We start from the raw sequence: 13,213 nt of genomic DNA, 5'->3' as shown, positions 1-13,213 counted from the left end.
ATATCACGCTATTTTTGTTACTATAGGCTCTGTCGTATGATATAAGGTTGGATTGTGATGCTTCCTGCTTCAGTTTTGTCACTAAGCATTGTTTTGGCTATTCTGGGTCTCTTATTTTTCCAAATGAATTTTGTGACTGCTTTTTCTATTTCTATGAAGAACGTCATCAGAACCTTAATAGAACTTGCACTAAATCTGTATAGCTGTTTTTGGTAGTATGGACATTGTGACAAAATTAATTCTGCCTCTCCAAGAACATGGGAGATCTTTCCATCTTCTAAGGTCTTCTTCAATTTCTTTCTTTAGAGTTCTGTAGTTTTCATTGCAGAGGTCTTTCACCTCTTTTGATGGAATGAGGTCCTGTTCCATGATGATAGCGGAAGAAAACTTAAGCAGTCTTGAAGTGCATGATGGTTTGCCCTAACACTTTGGTTATCTCCTGTCTCCCTGGGGACACAGATCAGTGCTTTTTCCCAATGCAAGTGACAGAGACCTTGTTTTTGTCCTGTCCTTCACATGAAGTCAGTCTCCTTACAAATGGGGGGAGGGGTAGAACTTTTGGTTGCTTTTGCCTGCTTCTGGATCTAAAGTCTCATGGGCCTGTGATTCCTTACCTGATTATTGCATTTTGCTCTTCTTGTGTTTATAGTCCTTAGAGATGTTTGATTACTTTGGACTGTGGAGTTATCATTTTAGTCATTTCTTTTTATATTTACCCTGTCATTACTCTTGCGTTTGAAGAGAGGAATCTTCACAGCATCAATTTACAACACTATTTTTATTGGAAGTTCTCCAATTTCCTCCAAACTGACTTTTTCCTTCACATTTCCAAAATAACTGCTAAAAATAAAGGCTCAAGTGATCCTCCGTTATCTAAATTCATCAGAAGTCTGCATTTTTTGAGTTTATTCTAAGAAATTGGCTCTCTCCTTACCAAAGAATTCTATATATGGATCTGTGCTCTCCTGCAGTCAATATCCTGAATAAATCATTCATTTCCAGGATTTTAGTAATTGTCTGAGACTGACTTTTATAAAAGAATATATTAAATTTAACTTGACCACTTATTTTTAATTTCTTTTATATATTTTGTTCTAGAGCCAGATACTCCCCCCCCCAACCCCCATCTCAAGAAATCAGAAGACCAAAGTAACATCCTTGCTTTTCCTCTAAAAATTCCTTTTTCAGTCAGTAAGGCAATATTTATGAGAATTTGAGTGTCTGTAGAATTGCCTTGGGTCTAGTGAGACAATTTTTAAAAATAGAAGTCATGGCTTCTGCTTTAACAAATTCATAAATCAACTATTAATTCACTAGAAATATCTACCACATCCTGTGAACCAATAGTTGTCCTCCTACTGGATTTTGAAATAGCAAACAGACAGTCTTGTTTTGTGAAAAATGGGTAGTTAGAGACATCTATTTGACAAGCTGTAATAGTGTGCCAACTGTGATAATATACTAAGAGCTATGGAAGAGAATCAAAACAGAGGCTTCACAGGTCATCTCGGAAGATAACACACTAATGGCCATAGTACAGAGTATGTGATGATGAGTTCTATGGGCCAGGCATAGAGAGTACAGTGGGTGTTGGGTGGGAAACTGGGGGCAGGATGAATTCTAGTTAGAAATGGGGGAGCCAGGAATCGGGAAAGATTTCCAAGAGGAGTTGCCATCTGAACAGAACCCTGGGGGACAACAGTACTGAGTATGAGGAAATCAGCATTCTGGATAAGAGGAACAAATGTAAGGTGGTGGGTATGTATAATTAAATACATGACATAGGATTTTCTTTCACTGTCTGTCCCACCTCTCTCTACTTTTAATCAGTAAATAAAATATCATTATTATCATTGGACTTATTCAGAAATCATTTTTCCATTCACAATTTGCTTAAATCAGCTTTCAACAACTTCACACTGAACTTTAAAATCTTTCTTATAAATTTATTCCTACATTTTCCTTTATCTCTTTCACTGGGCCAATATGACATTTTAAAAACGATATTGTTCTTGTGATCTTATTTTTAGTTACATTACTTAGTTTCTAACTCCCTGGCATTCCTAAAATGATACACAGAATTCTGATAGCAATGACAGAAACAAAGTATATTCTTGGGGTAATTTTTATTTGCATTTAGGGATTTTGCATTTTTCTTCTTGCTCAAGTTTTTATTAATAGATTTAATTATGTGAATAATTTAAGATCTACAGAAAAAATGTAATGGGCATACTGAGTCCCATATATCATCCTCTTACACAGTTTTCCTATTATCAATGTCTTACATTAGTCACGAAAGTGTTATATTGTTATGAATAAGGACTTAATATTGATATATCATTATTAATTGAAATCTATCATTTATTCAGATTCCCACTTGTTCTTATTTATTGATTTGTTTATTTATTTTGTATAGCAATGGGTATTGAGCCCAGGGACAATTTACCATGGAGTTACATCACTAGCCCTTTGAATTTTTTTACTTTGAGAGAGGGACTCACTAAGTGGCCCCAGGCTGACCTTGAATTTTCAATCCTTCTGCCTCAGCCTCACGAGTAGCTGGGGTTACAGGTGTGTGCATGGTTCAGATTCCCTTAGTTCTTATCTAATGTCCTTTACCTGTTACCTATCTAAGACTCCATCTACTATACTGTCACATTTATTGTGTCTCCTTAGGCAGCTCTGGAGTAAGATAATTTCTTAGGTTTGTTTTTATTGTCCTTGACAGTTTAGAGGAATATGGATCAGGTATATTGTATAATATTCCTTTGTCTGAGGTAAGGAGCCATCTTTATGACTTCATAGCAAGGGTTTGTGCTATCACCATGATTTATAACTGGTGATGTTGACCTTGGTCCCCTGGTGGGATTAATGCTTGCCAAGTTTCCTTACTATGATGAAGGTCCTTGTTCACCTCTCCCCCTTTCCATACTGTACTCTTTGGATGGACATAGCTCTATTCAGTCTGAACTTAAGGAGTGGGAAATTGTTCCTGTCATTGTCCCACATTTTTGTTCCTTGAAACAAGCTTATGAGAAAATAAGGAACACAGAGAAAGAGTTCTTGTACATCCTCCCCTGTTTCACATGGAAGGAATACCCTGCAGTTCAAGAAGATCAAGTAATTTTGTGTGGTCATGACAGATGAGTGGAAGACCATGTTAGAAATTACATGTGCTCTTCTGTGCTTTGGTCAAAATACAAATTTTTCTACCAACCTCAACCCTGGCTTTCTAGGTGTTCCTTATTTTTATATCTCTTTACATTCTGCTACTTTCTTGTTTGCAGTTCTCTCTCTTTTATAGTTCAGAAACTTAAAAAAAAATTCTCTTTGTCTTCCCTGTTTCCTACTCCTAAACATCATTTACATAGTAGTTACTTAATTTTTTGTTATAACTAGATTTCAAAAGTCTGATCAGATCTCATTGATGTATCTAGACCATCAGATGATTGGTGTATGCAGTTTGTGTGTGTTTTCATATAGATCCTGAATTTGTTCTGTTCCTTTCATGAATTTAAATACATTATGAATTTCTAGCTAATTATCATTCAAAACATTTTAGAACCATTCATAGCCCTATCTCCATCTTCAATGATGGTATATTCCTTCAAAATGGTATATTCCTTCATTCTTAGATGACTGACATTTTTCTCCCAAGGCAAGGAATTTCTTCTTTCAGATCAAATGCCTCTTGAAAGAGGGGACAATATGAATAAGACAAATCTGAAGTAGGTACAACAGACTCAGATTTGTAGTTTTTAATTATGGGTAATAAATTAACACATCTCTCATCAGTTAAAAAACTAATTTTGTTCAACCCTACTCCAAAATAGTATTATTTTTCTGTTTCATGAAAAAGCTAAACGTATTTGAACCGTGGGATCTATCCTTATAGTTCACATGGAATCCAATATTCCTGGACACTTTTTCAGCTAGACATTGGGTCATCATTTGAGGCCCTGGAGACGTTATAAACACCATTTGATGTCCTAGTGCAGAGTTGGTGAGACCTTGCATGTGCTCTTGGCAATTCATACTTTTGAATCAATCGGGGTATAATTTCTCATTTTTCTGATTGTATAGATTGCAGAATCACATTGGTCATATCATCACCTATATAGAAACAGCAATCATAATTTCTTGTTAGGGTCTGTAAACAAGTCAAGATGGCGCCTGGCATTTTGCCAGAGGGAGTGGTTTGTGAAGTAACGCCAGCGAGACATTAAGTGTGGAGATTTCTTATTGGTTGACTGCTGTATCTAGTTTATGTTAATTAAGATAAGCTGTGTGTAATGTATATATACCCCTCCTGTCCTACAATAAACGGCTCCCACTCCTGCTGTATCAATCTACACAAATTGCTCGTCACCCCCCGGTTCTTTTGCTGCAGCCGGACTGCAGCAATTTCTATTCTATTCTGCTGCCCTTCCTATCCCCCCTTACCCTCCCCTCCCCTCCCATCACTTCTCTCTATCCAATCTAACTTGCATGTGCTCTTATGGTCTTCATTTTTGGTGACAATGTTCATGGTACAAATTAGAGAGAACATTGTGTTTATGTCTGCATGTCATCCCAGTAAGTGTGCCCTATGAGCTTGTAGTATGGGTGTGTTTATGTGAGGTGCTCAGGAGGCAAAAAGACTGGCCATTCAATTTAATAGCAATCTGGTACAGGAAGGAGAAATGCACTTCAAACAATAGATCTCAAGAAAATTATGATCTTTTGGGGGCTTTCGTTGTATTTTTATCTAAGTCATTTTGACTTGAAAGTCATTTTGTTTTTACTCTTCAATATCATGATAAGAATATAGAATTGTTTTCTCAGTCCTTATTTTCATGACGTAACTAGTTGATGTATGTCAACAAAATAAAAATAACAACCTTTTTTTGTTGAATTATGCAGTCAATGAAGTTCTTCTCATTTCTTTGGAAAGACACTATTCTATGTGTGCTCAAATTAGAAACTAGAAAAAGTGAAAAGCTGAATGACTGGATCCTGTTTTATCACTAAAACAGTCAGAGGTCCTTTGAATTTTGAAGACCAAATACTAAGAAACCACAATGGCATTTGACAATCTAATTGGTCCTAATGCATGCATTGTTACAATGGGTCACATTTGATATTTAATTAAATGTGGTAACAAAAGTTCTCACATTGAGAGAACTGTTCAATATGCGCAACTATCTAATAATGAGCCAGCTATTTGCAGTGTTTCATCAAACAATTATGATTTTTGTCCTAAATCAATAGCTTTCTGTCTGCCCTTCCCTATATAAAGGTGGTAAAATTCATCAGAAATTTCTGAAACTTCAAAATCTAGTAACCAAGATATCAGATTAGAATACATAGTATTTCCATTCTAGCTGTTTGGATATTTTTGGGTCTTACTACATGAATACAAACTTTATACCTGGTTGGATTTATATAATTTTTTTTTTAACTACATGTAGGCTGTTTTAGTCAGCTTTTCATCCCTGAGATCAAAAGACCTGGAAAGAAAAATGTAGAGGAGAAGACATTTATCTGGGGCTCATGATTTCAGAAATCTCAGTACATAAGTGGCTGACTCCATTGCTCTGGGCCTGAGGTGAGGCAGGGCATCATGGCAGAAGGTCGCGGAGGATAAAAGCAGCTCACAATATGGCCACCAGAAAGCAGAGCTCACCAGTAACAAAATATAAACCCCAAAGTCATGTCGTCAGTGACCTGCCTCTTGTAGCCACTCTCCACCTGCCTACAATTACTGCCCAGCTAATCCATATTCATGGATTAATGCACTGATTAGATAAAAGCTCTCACAAAGTATTCTACCTCCAAACTTTCTTACATTGTCTTATTTGTGAGCTTTTTTTTTTTGTAATTATCTCTTATCTAACCCATACATAGATGTATCTATATCTCTACCCATACACATATATGTACATAGATATACACTGTTTATTAGATTAGGGTAATGCATGCTCATTATAAAAAGAAAAACAAATAGTACAAATATAGATAAAGAAGAAATGTGTTATCACTCAGAGGTAACTACTGGTAGCATATAGGTATCTATGAATGCATATGCCTATCCTCATGTACATTTTTTATCTTTTATAAAATAAAAATACAGTGCATGTAGTTTTGAAATAATTTCACCTACATAATATACATCTTCTTGTGAATATATATTCTTATAATTGTCTCTTAAGTAAAACTCATTGATGGACTTCTCATACAGTCAGCTTTCAGGCTACCGTAAAGATCAGGAAAGTGCAACTGGGTCAAGAAGCCAAGAAGCAGAATTCATGTAGAGTAAGTGAGGAGGAAGCAAAGAAACCTGGCCCAGAACCTTCTCCCCCTGCAGAAGAGGTGCATAGGAGCACCTCTCCCTTTAATGCCTTTTTCTCACAACCATTTATACCACCTGAGTAGAATTTGTCTGGGCACTGTCATAGAAGATGTTTGAGAAAGTAACTGGTTCTCCCCAGGGGCAGTAGAAGGAAAGGTCCTGTCTTCCTTGCAGTCATAGTGATTGGGTTGAGTGGGAAAGGAGGTTTGTTTTTGTTGATGGAAAACTTGAAGAAGCTTGACAGAGGCTACACTCAATACACAGTGATAGCAGGAGCAAAATCAAGAAGAGGTTGCTTGTGCCTTGACACTATGAGGTTGGTAATACCAGTGGTTGTTTCAGACAGTCATTTCCCTGATTCTCTTTCTAGACTACTGAAAGGTGGCAAGATGAACGTCAAGAGAAATGCATCTTCGTTGCCTTTTTAAAAAACCATTGAGAGAAGTTTATCTCAGAAGAAAACCACTCCTGTCCTGCTATCCTTTGCAGCTCTAAGCCACATTGCAATGTATAAGCATAGACAATTATTAAAGTATTTTGGTATGTTGATAAAAATGTTAATTGTATTATACAAGGAAGAATATTACATTTCTAATAAGTTATACCTATTTCTCTTTCAGAAATAGATGACAAAAGGGTGACCAACAACACACAAGGAGAAGTAAGTTTTCCCAGATTTTGTGGAAACGTGTTAAAATTTAAAAAAAAATTAGCTTGATTTTATTTGATATAAAATATAATGTAAATTGTGATGTAAAAACTATTTAGGTTGCTTTTCCTGACTGAACAGTAAAATGAGGTCATTAAAATCTCTGCTTCTCAGTTACCTTAATTCTCTGATTTTCTATGGAATGACAAGCTTTGCAAAAACTTCAAAAATAGGGCTGGGGTTGTGGCTCAGCGGTAGAGCACTCGCCTAGCATGTGCAAAGCCCTGGGTTCAAGCCTCAGCACCACATAAAAATAAATAAAATAAAGATATTGTGTCCAACTACAACTAAAAAAATATTTTTAAAAAACTTCTAAAATAAAGTGATGGTTTTAGTGATAGAATGTAGTATCAATAATTTAATTAATTGAGTGATTATTTATGAGCAAAAAGGGGTAGGGCCAGACAATGTCAGAATCCTAGAGGAAGGAGATGTTCTTCTGGTGCGTGGAGCAAATTCAGTCCCTGGGCCAGAGTCTGGATGGAATGAAGTCTTCTGAACCTAGATGAACAGAATCTAGGGGTTCAGCAAGAAGCACATTCAGCTAGCCTGAACATTGTAATCTTCTAGTCCCTCCATGCACACTTGTAGGAGTTCAGACAGAAAAAAAGGAAGGGAGGCTAGTTGATAGTATAGAATATACAAAATAGGAAGGAAGCAGGAAATTTGTGCCCAGAAGTGGAGCAAATATCAAACTGAATGATCTGTGAACTTAGTCAATTCCCATGATCATGAGTAGGCATACAGCAAGACCCAAAGAGGAAAATGTAAAAAGGACAAAATCCCAAATAGTATCTCACAGGATTTTCAAAAGTTTTTAGTGAGGGAGTAACTGGGAAAACTAAGAACTTATATAAAGTCGTTATTTTTTATTACATAAGTTTTTACTGCTATGTTATTAAACAACAAAAAAGCACTTCTGCAGAATTAATCTTCTACTCGATATTTGAATATGTGTATTGAAGAAGATATAAAAGAAATTCCAGAGGTGATTGCTTCACAAAATCAACCTGATGTGACTGAAATAATAGAAGTGCCCCAGAAATGCCAATCAGCCACACATTTAATGTTAATGTAGTCACCCTTCCTGCACCCATGCATAATAGACTAGTTCCAAAAAACAATTCTGGAGAAATTTACTTGTACTATTTACTCACTTGATGGGCAGTTGCAACTGTTTGATTGAATTTTTTACTTTTTAATAGATTTCTTTTGCATTAGGTAAATATCATCATCTTGATGAGTTTGAGGGCAATTACATTTTTATTTGCACAAAGAAAGTTGCCTCATAAACTCAACTTTATGAAACAGTTTTAATGATTTTTTTAACTCTGTATATCATGTTTTCTAATACGCAGTGAAAAAGCACTCACCCAAAAGTGTCTTATAACTATGATTTTCAAAGCAAAAAAATAACTGCTTTGAATAATTCAGACACTGAAAGTCATTGATTAAGACCCCTACCTTTATCACATTATAATATAAATCAACAATGTGCTATTAAAAAGGAGTAGCAAAGTTTGGTAGCAAAATCTGATTGGATTATAGACTACATATATTTTTATTAGAATAAATCATATTGTATTTATTGTACATATATTTCTATATCACTGTGGAATGGTGGTTTTGATCCTGAAATGATTATTCTAAATGCAAATCCTGTTTTTAATAACTTAATCATGATCCAGTGAGTTTAGATAATGGTCTTATACAGCTGTTTTGTTAGCGAAGGGCTTACCTTTTAAACAAACAAAAGAATAATACCTCAACATTATAATTTCAAATAGAGACCTTAGGATGAACGTGTCAACTCAAGAGAGTAATGAATTGCTATTACTTACCAAGGATCCTCATTATGCCTCCTGAACCACTCATTAATTCTATGAACACATATTATTATCCCATGGAGTATACTTTGTCTCAAAACTCATGTTTTTCTCTCAAGTGGAAAGAATTAGTAACTTAAAAAATGCTTTTGAAGAAAGAATTTGCATTTAGAAATGATAAAAAAAGAAGATATTTCAGGGTCAAAATCACTTTTCATAATGATATTGAAATATATTATATAAATGTTACTGTTCTAATAAGTGAAATATACACATATGTATGTGTGTATATATACTACAATCCAGTTGGATTTAGCTACCTGGATTCTCTTGTTTTTTGACAACAGGGATTGAACCCAGGGATGCTCAACCACTGAGCCATATTCCCAGCCCTTTTTATTTTATTTTTTAAAGATTTTTTAGTTGTTGATGGACCTTTATTTTTTATTTATATACATGTGGTGCTGAGAATAGACCCACTGCCTCACATTTTAGGCAAGAACTCTACTACTGAGCTACTACTCCAGCCTCTGCTTTTTAAAAATTTTTTAAATTTTGAGACAGGTTCTCACTAAGTTGCTTAGGGCCTCATTAAATTGCTGAGGCTGGCTTTGAACTTGCGATTCTCCTACCTCATCCTCTAGAGCTGCTGGAATTACAGGCATGTGCCACAGCCTGGGCTGAGATGCCTTTTTAATAGCATGTTGGTATATGTGTTTAAAATAAATTAATCTTAAAAGAGTAATTTTATGACTGAAAAGGATGAAGAACTTTACTATAAAATAGAACCTACAGCTTCACATTTAAGCCTGTGAAATCACTGAACATGTGTAATCAATCTCATTAACTAGAACTGTGTTTCTTGGTATGGATGTCAGAAAGCTCTTTAAAACACAGTACAGTGTTTAGTTCCCTCTCAGGTCTGATGGCACCATCATTTACATCTCATGCTTTTACTCTTTTCTCTTGTCCACAGTCACAGAATGCATCACCTAAGCAGAGGAAGCAGAGTGTATATACACCGCCCACCATGAAAGGTACTGTTCAGGTACTGTTCAGGGTGTCCTGAGTATTGAGGTTTTCTGTTCTCGGGACCATCCATTCCATCACAAGCTGGATCTTGTCTCATCTCCACAACTCAGTGATGCAATGTTCAGTAAGATACTGTTTAAAATGTGGTTCCACCAAGAGTAAAATAGGTGGTTGAAGAAGCATTAACTAGGAATCTAGAATCTTAGTTTGGAAATTTAGTTTTCACAATAATGACAAAAATTTTTCTTTTACCTTTCCTCACATATTTTCTTTGAAGGGATTTTTTCCATAGTCTCTAATTATTTTTGCTAGTGTTGACAGATAATTGTCATCCCCCACGCTACCCTCATCTTAAGAGAATTCAAATAACTTGAATTTGAGGGAGATTTAATGTAAAGTATGGTTTCATTGCCTTGTGTTGGAATCAGCTTTAAGAAACCCAAACAGCTGTTTGCTGTACTTGTAGCAGCTGTTGAAATAATAAGGAAGAATGCTTGTTCGAATTTGGGCATTTTTCCAGAATTTTTCCTCAAAATTGGAACTGCTAAAATAATGTCTAAGTGCATTAGTATTTTGACTACCATCAGTTCAGGGAAGGTGTCTTTAATTTCTCACACCAAAGTGTTCCTGACATGAGGCGGAGTTCACTCTACCCAGTAGCTCATATTCCCCTCTGGTGCTAGGACTGCTGGCTGGGTGTTTCATCATGCAGTCGTCCAGCTTGGTTTTAGCTGCATGCAAGGCTAGCCTAGCAGCTTCCTCTGGAGTTTGGAGAAATGTCTAAATTGGGAGTAAAATTTTCCACTCTATTCTCTGTAGATTTGGGGACTTTTCAGGGAGGTGGGATATAAATGGACACATTAGTAGATACTTTCAGTAAATTTCCTTCCTGTACAGCTATTAAACACCATGTTTACTTGTGTGTAACTAGTAAATAATACAGTCATCAACATTTTTTTATTCCAATGTAATTATTGAGAGTACTAGACATTCCTGTCTGAAGATAATTATAATCATTTTAAAGATATTTTCCCCATTGTAAGTGATTTAGTTTTTTCAAGACACATTAGTTTTGGCATGAATGGGAAACAATGAAAGATATATGTTCACTCATTGAATTATTTCCTCTGTTCTATTTTGGGTTAGCTTAAGCTAAATAAAGTAATCCTGTTCCCATGTCCTCAGAGAATAATAGTTTCTAAAGGAAAATCTTAAACTCAAAGCTCTAAGGGCCCATTAGCTCTCAAATATCCTAAGAATGTTGGATCCTAACATTTAGGGATGTTAATTATGCTGCACAGTTTTCATATAACCTTGTACTGTTGAGTGCCCTAAGATTGTCCTTTAATGATAATCATCTAATTTTTCAATAGGATATAAGGGTGTTGATACCAGTCATTTATGTCATTTTATAACCAGTAAGTATCTTTTGTGATTCTTATGACAAAAGAGAAAGCAAAATCCACGTGTTTTATTCAGTCTATCCCTAAGAGCTAGAAATTAATATTTCAAGACAAAATTAAGCAATGGTAACATATGGTATCTTGTGAGCACAGTAAAAACATTTGATCATAAGAAAGATGACTAAACAAAGAGAATGTTATGAGATGCTGAATACAGCAATACAATTGCTCTGAAATGTAGAATTCTTAAAATTACAGTGTGAGATACAATTATTGAGAATAGAAATAGGTTACTGGGAGAGCAAGGCACCAACACATGTAATTAACAGTTTTGAAAAAATTTGCTCTAACAACAAGTCTGGTAGAGCTTCCAGTTATCCAGTTGGTAACTAGATAGCAAAACCAAACCAGAGAAACAAGCAAAGCAAACTAGGAGGACTCATTCCTTCTGTCTTCATAAGCTGTAGGGAGTTACTAGCACAGAGATCAGGAAAGATGCTACTCCCACCTTTCACATTAATCTTATAAACAGACAACTATCTCCTAAGCTCATTTATATTTCTCCCTCTTAGTTTCTATAGTCCTTATGGTTACCTAGATTTTGAAAACAGGAACATGTGTAGGTTACCTCCTGTGATGCGAGCAAGTTTCATATGAAGGTATAAATAGAAAGAAATAAATCAGAATTTCCTCTGTTCTCCTTAAACAGGCATAATCTTAAGTTTAATATGCTGATGACTCCCAAATGTTTTTCTCTAGTCCTAACATAGCTCTTGAACTTCAGGCTTCCATTTCCAACAACCTACTGAATTTCTACACTTGAATGTAATTAGGCTTCTCCAATTTATATGTCCAAAATCAAACTCATTGGTTCTTTTTCTGTCTTTCCAATCTCAATAAATGATCTTTAGCTGTTGAGATCAAAACCCTCGCATATTCCTTAGTTCCTCTCTCTTGCCCAATACATCCTCTACTTTTGATAACTAATTTCAAAATGCATTCCTCATCTGACCACTTCCATCTCCTCCACTGCTACCACCTTGTGCAAGTTACTCTTCTGTCTCTCTGGGAGGACTAAAGTTGCCTTTATACTGGTCCCACTGATTCTGCACTTGCTTCTCTACAGTCTTGTGCCCACATAGAAGTCAGTGTACTGACTTCCTGTAACTCATCTATATGATCACAGCATTCCCCTTATTAAATCCCTCCATAGCATCCTGTCACATTTAGAAAAAAATGTAAACCCAACCATGGCTTACCAACCCTGGAATGACCTCTTTCACATAATCTCCTTTTAGCCTGCCCCTTGTTCACCAGGGTTCACCCTCATGCCAAACACTTCTGTCTAAATCATTTACATTCTCCATTTTCATTGAAATGCCTGTAATACTCTTTTCACAGAGGCTCACAAGTGGCTGGAATTAGTGCCATCAGGGAGGCCTTGCTCCCTGGACAGCCTCTCCAGCACAGAGTAGATCCTTCCATCATCACCGTCCACACATGTGCCTAGTTTTCTCAGTAGTTCCCATCATGATGGACATAGAGCAAGGTGTCATGATAATAGCTTTGAGAATTCGTACCACCTTGCATAATGCCTGGCATATAGCAGGCACTCTGCAGATACATGTTGAAGAGCTGAGCCATCAAGAGCTGGGGTATTGAGTCATACCATCATCTACTAGAAAGTGGGGACCATTTGAACCTTCCTTTACTGATGCTCACATTGGTGACTCTGCTTCTGTTTTTCTATTTTTAATTTTTCTCCATTTTCCTCTTTTCTGGTCAAAGAGAATATCTGATTCAATAAGTTAGTGGGCACTGTGGCTTGGATGAGTTGCCCCAAAGATACATGTGCTAAAGGTCTGATCCCCAGCAATGACATGATTGGAAAGTGATGGAACCTTTGAGAGGT

General features: G+C 36.0%; 1 protein-coding gene across 2 annotated transcripts in view; it reads left to right on the top strand.

The window, feature by feature from the left end:
* The window catches only part of Ppp1r1c (protein phosphatase 1 regulatory inhibitor subunit 1C), a 128,810-nt gene that overhangs the window by 57,132 nt on the left and 58,465 nt on the right, over positions 1 to 13,213 (top strand). For both annotated transcript variants that reach the window (XM_027943995.2, XM_027943994.2), the window contains exons 3-4: positions 6,952 to 6,992; positions 9,843 to 9,903. In XM_027943995.2, the coding sequence (XP_027799796.1) occupies positions 6,952 to 6,992; positions 9,843 to 9,903 (102 nt within the window). The remainder of the gene's footprint in view (positions 1 to 6,951; positions 6,993 to 9,842; positions 9,904 to 13,213) is intronic.

Source organism: Marmota flaviventris, chromosome 11, assembly GCF_047511675.1.
Source record: "Marmota flaviventris isolate mMarFla1 chromosome 11, mMarFla1.hap1, whole genome shotgun sequence".
In the NCBI taxonomy this organism is placed as follows: domain Eukaryota; kingdom Metazoa; phylum Chordata; class Mammalia; order Rodentia; family Sciuridae; genus Marmota; species Marmota flaviventris.
Note: the sequence above shows the minus strand (reverse complement) of the source record. Positions and strands in the feature narration are given on the sequence as shown.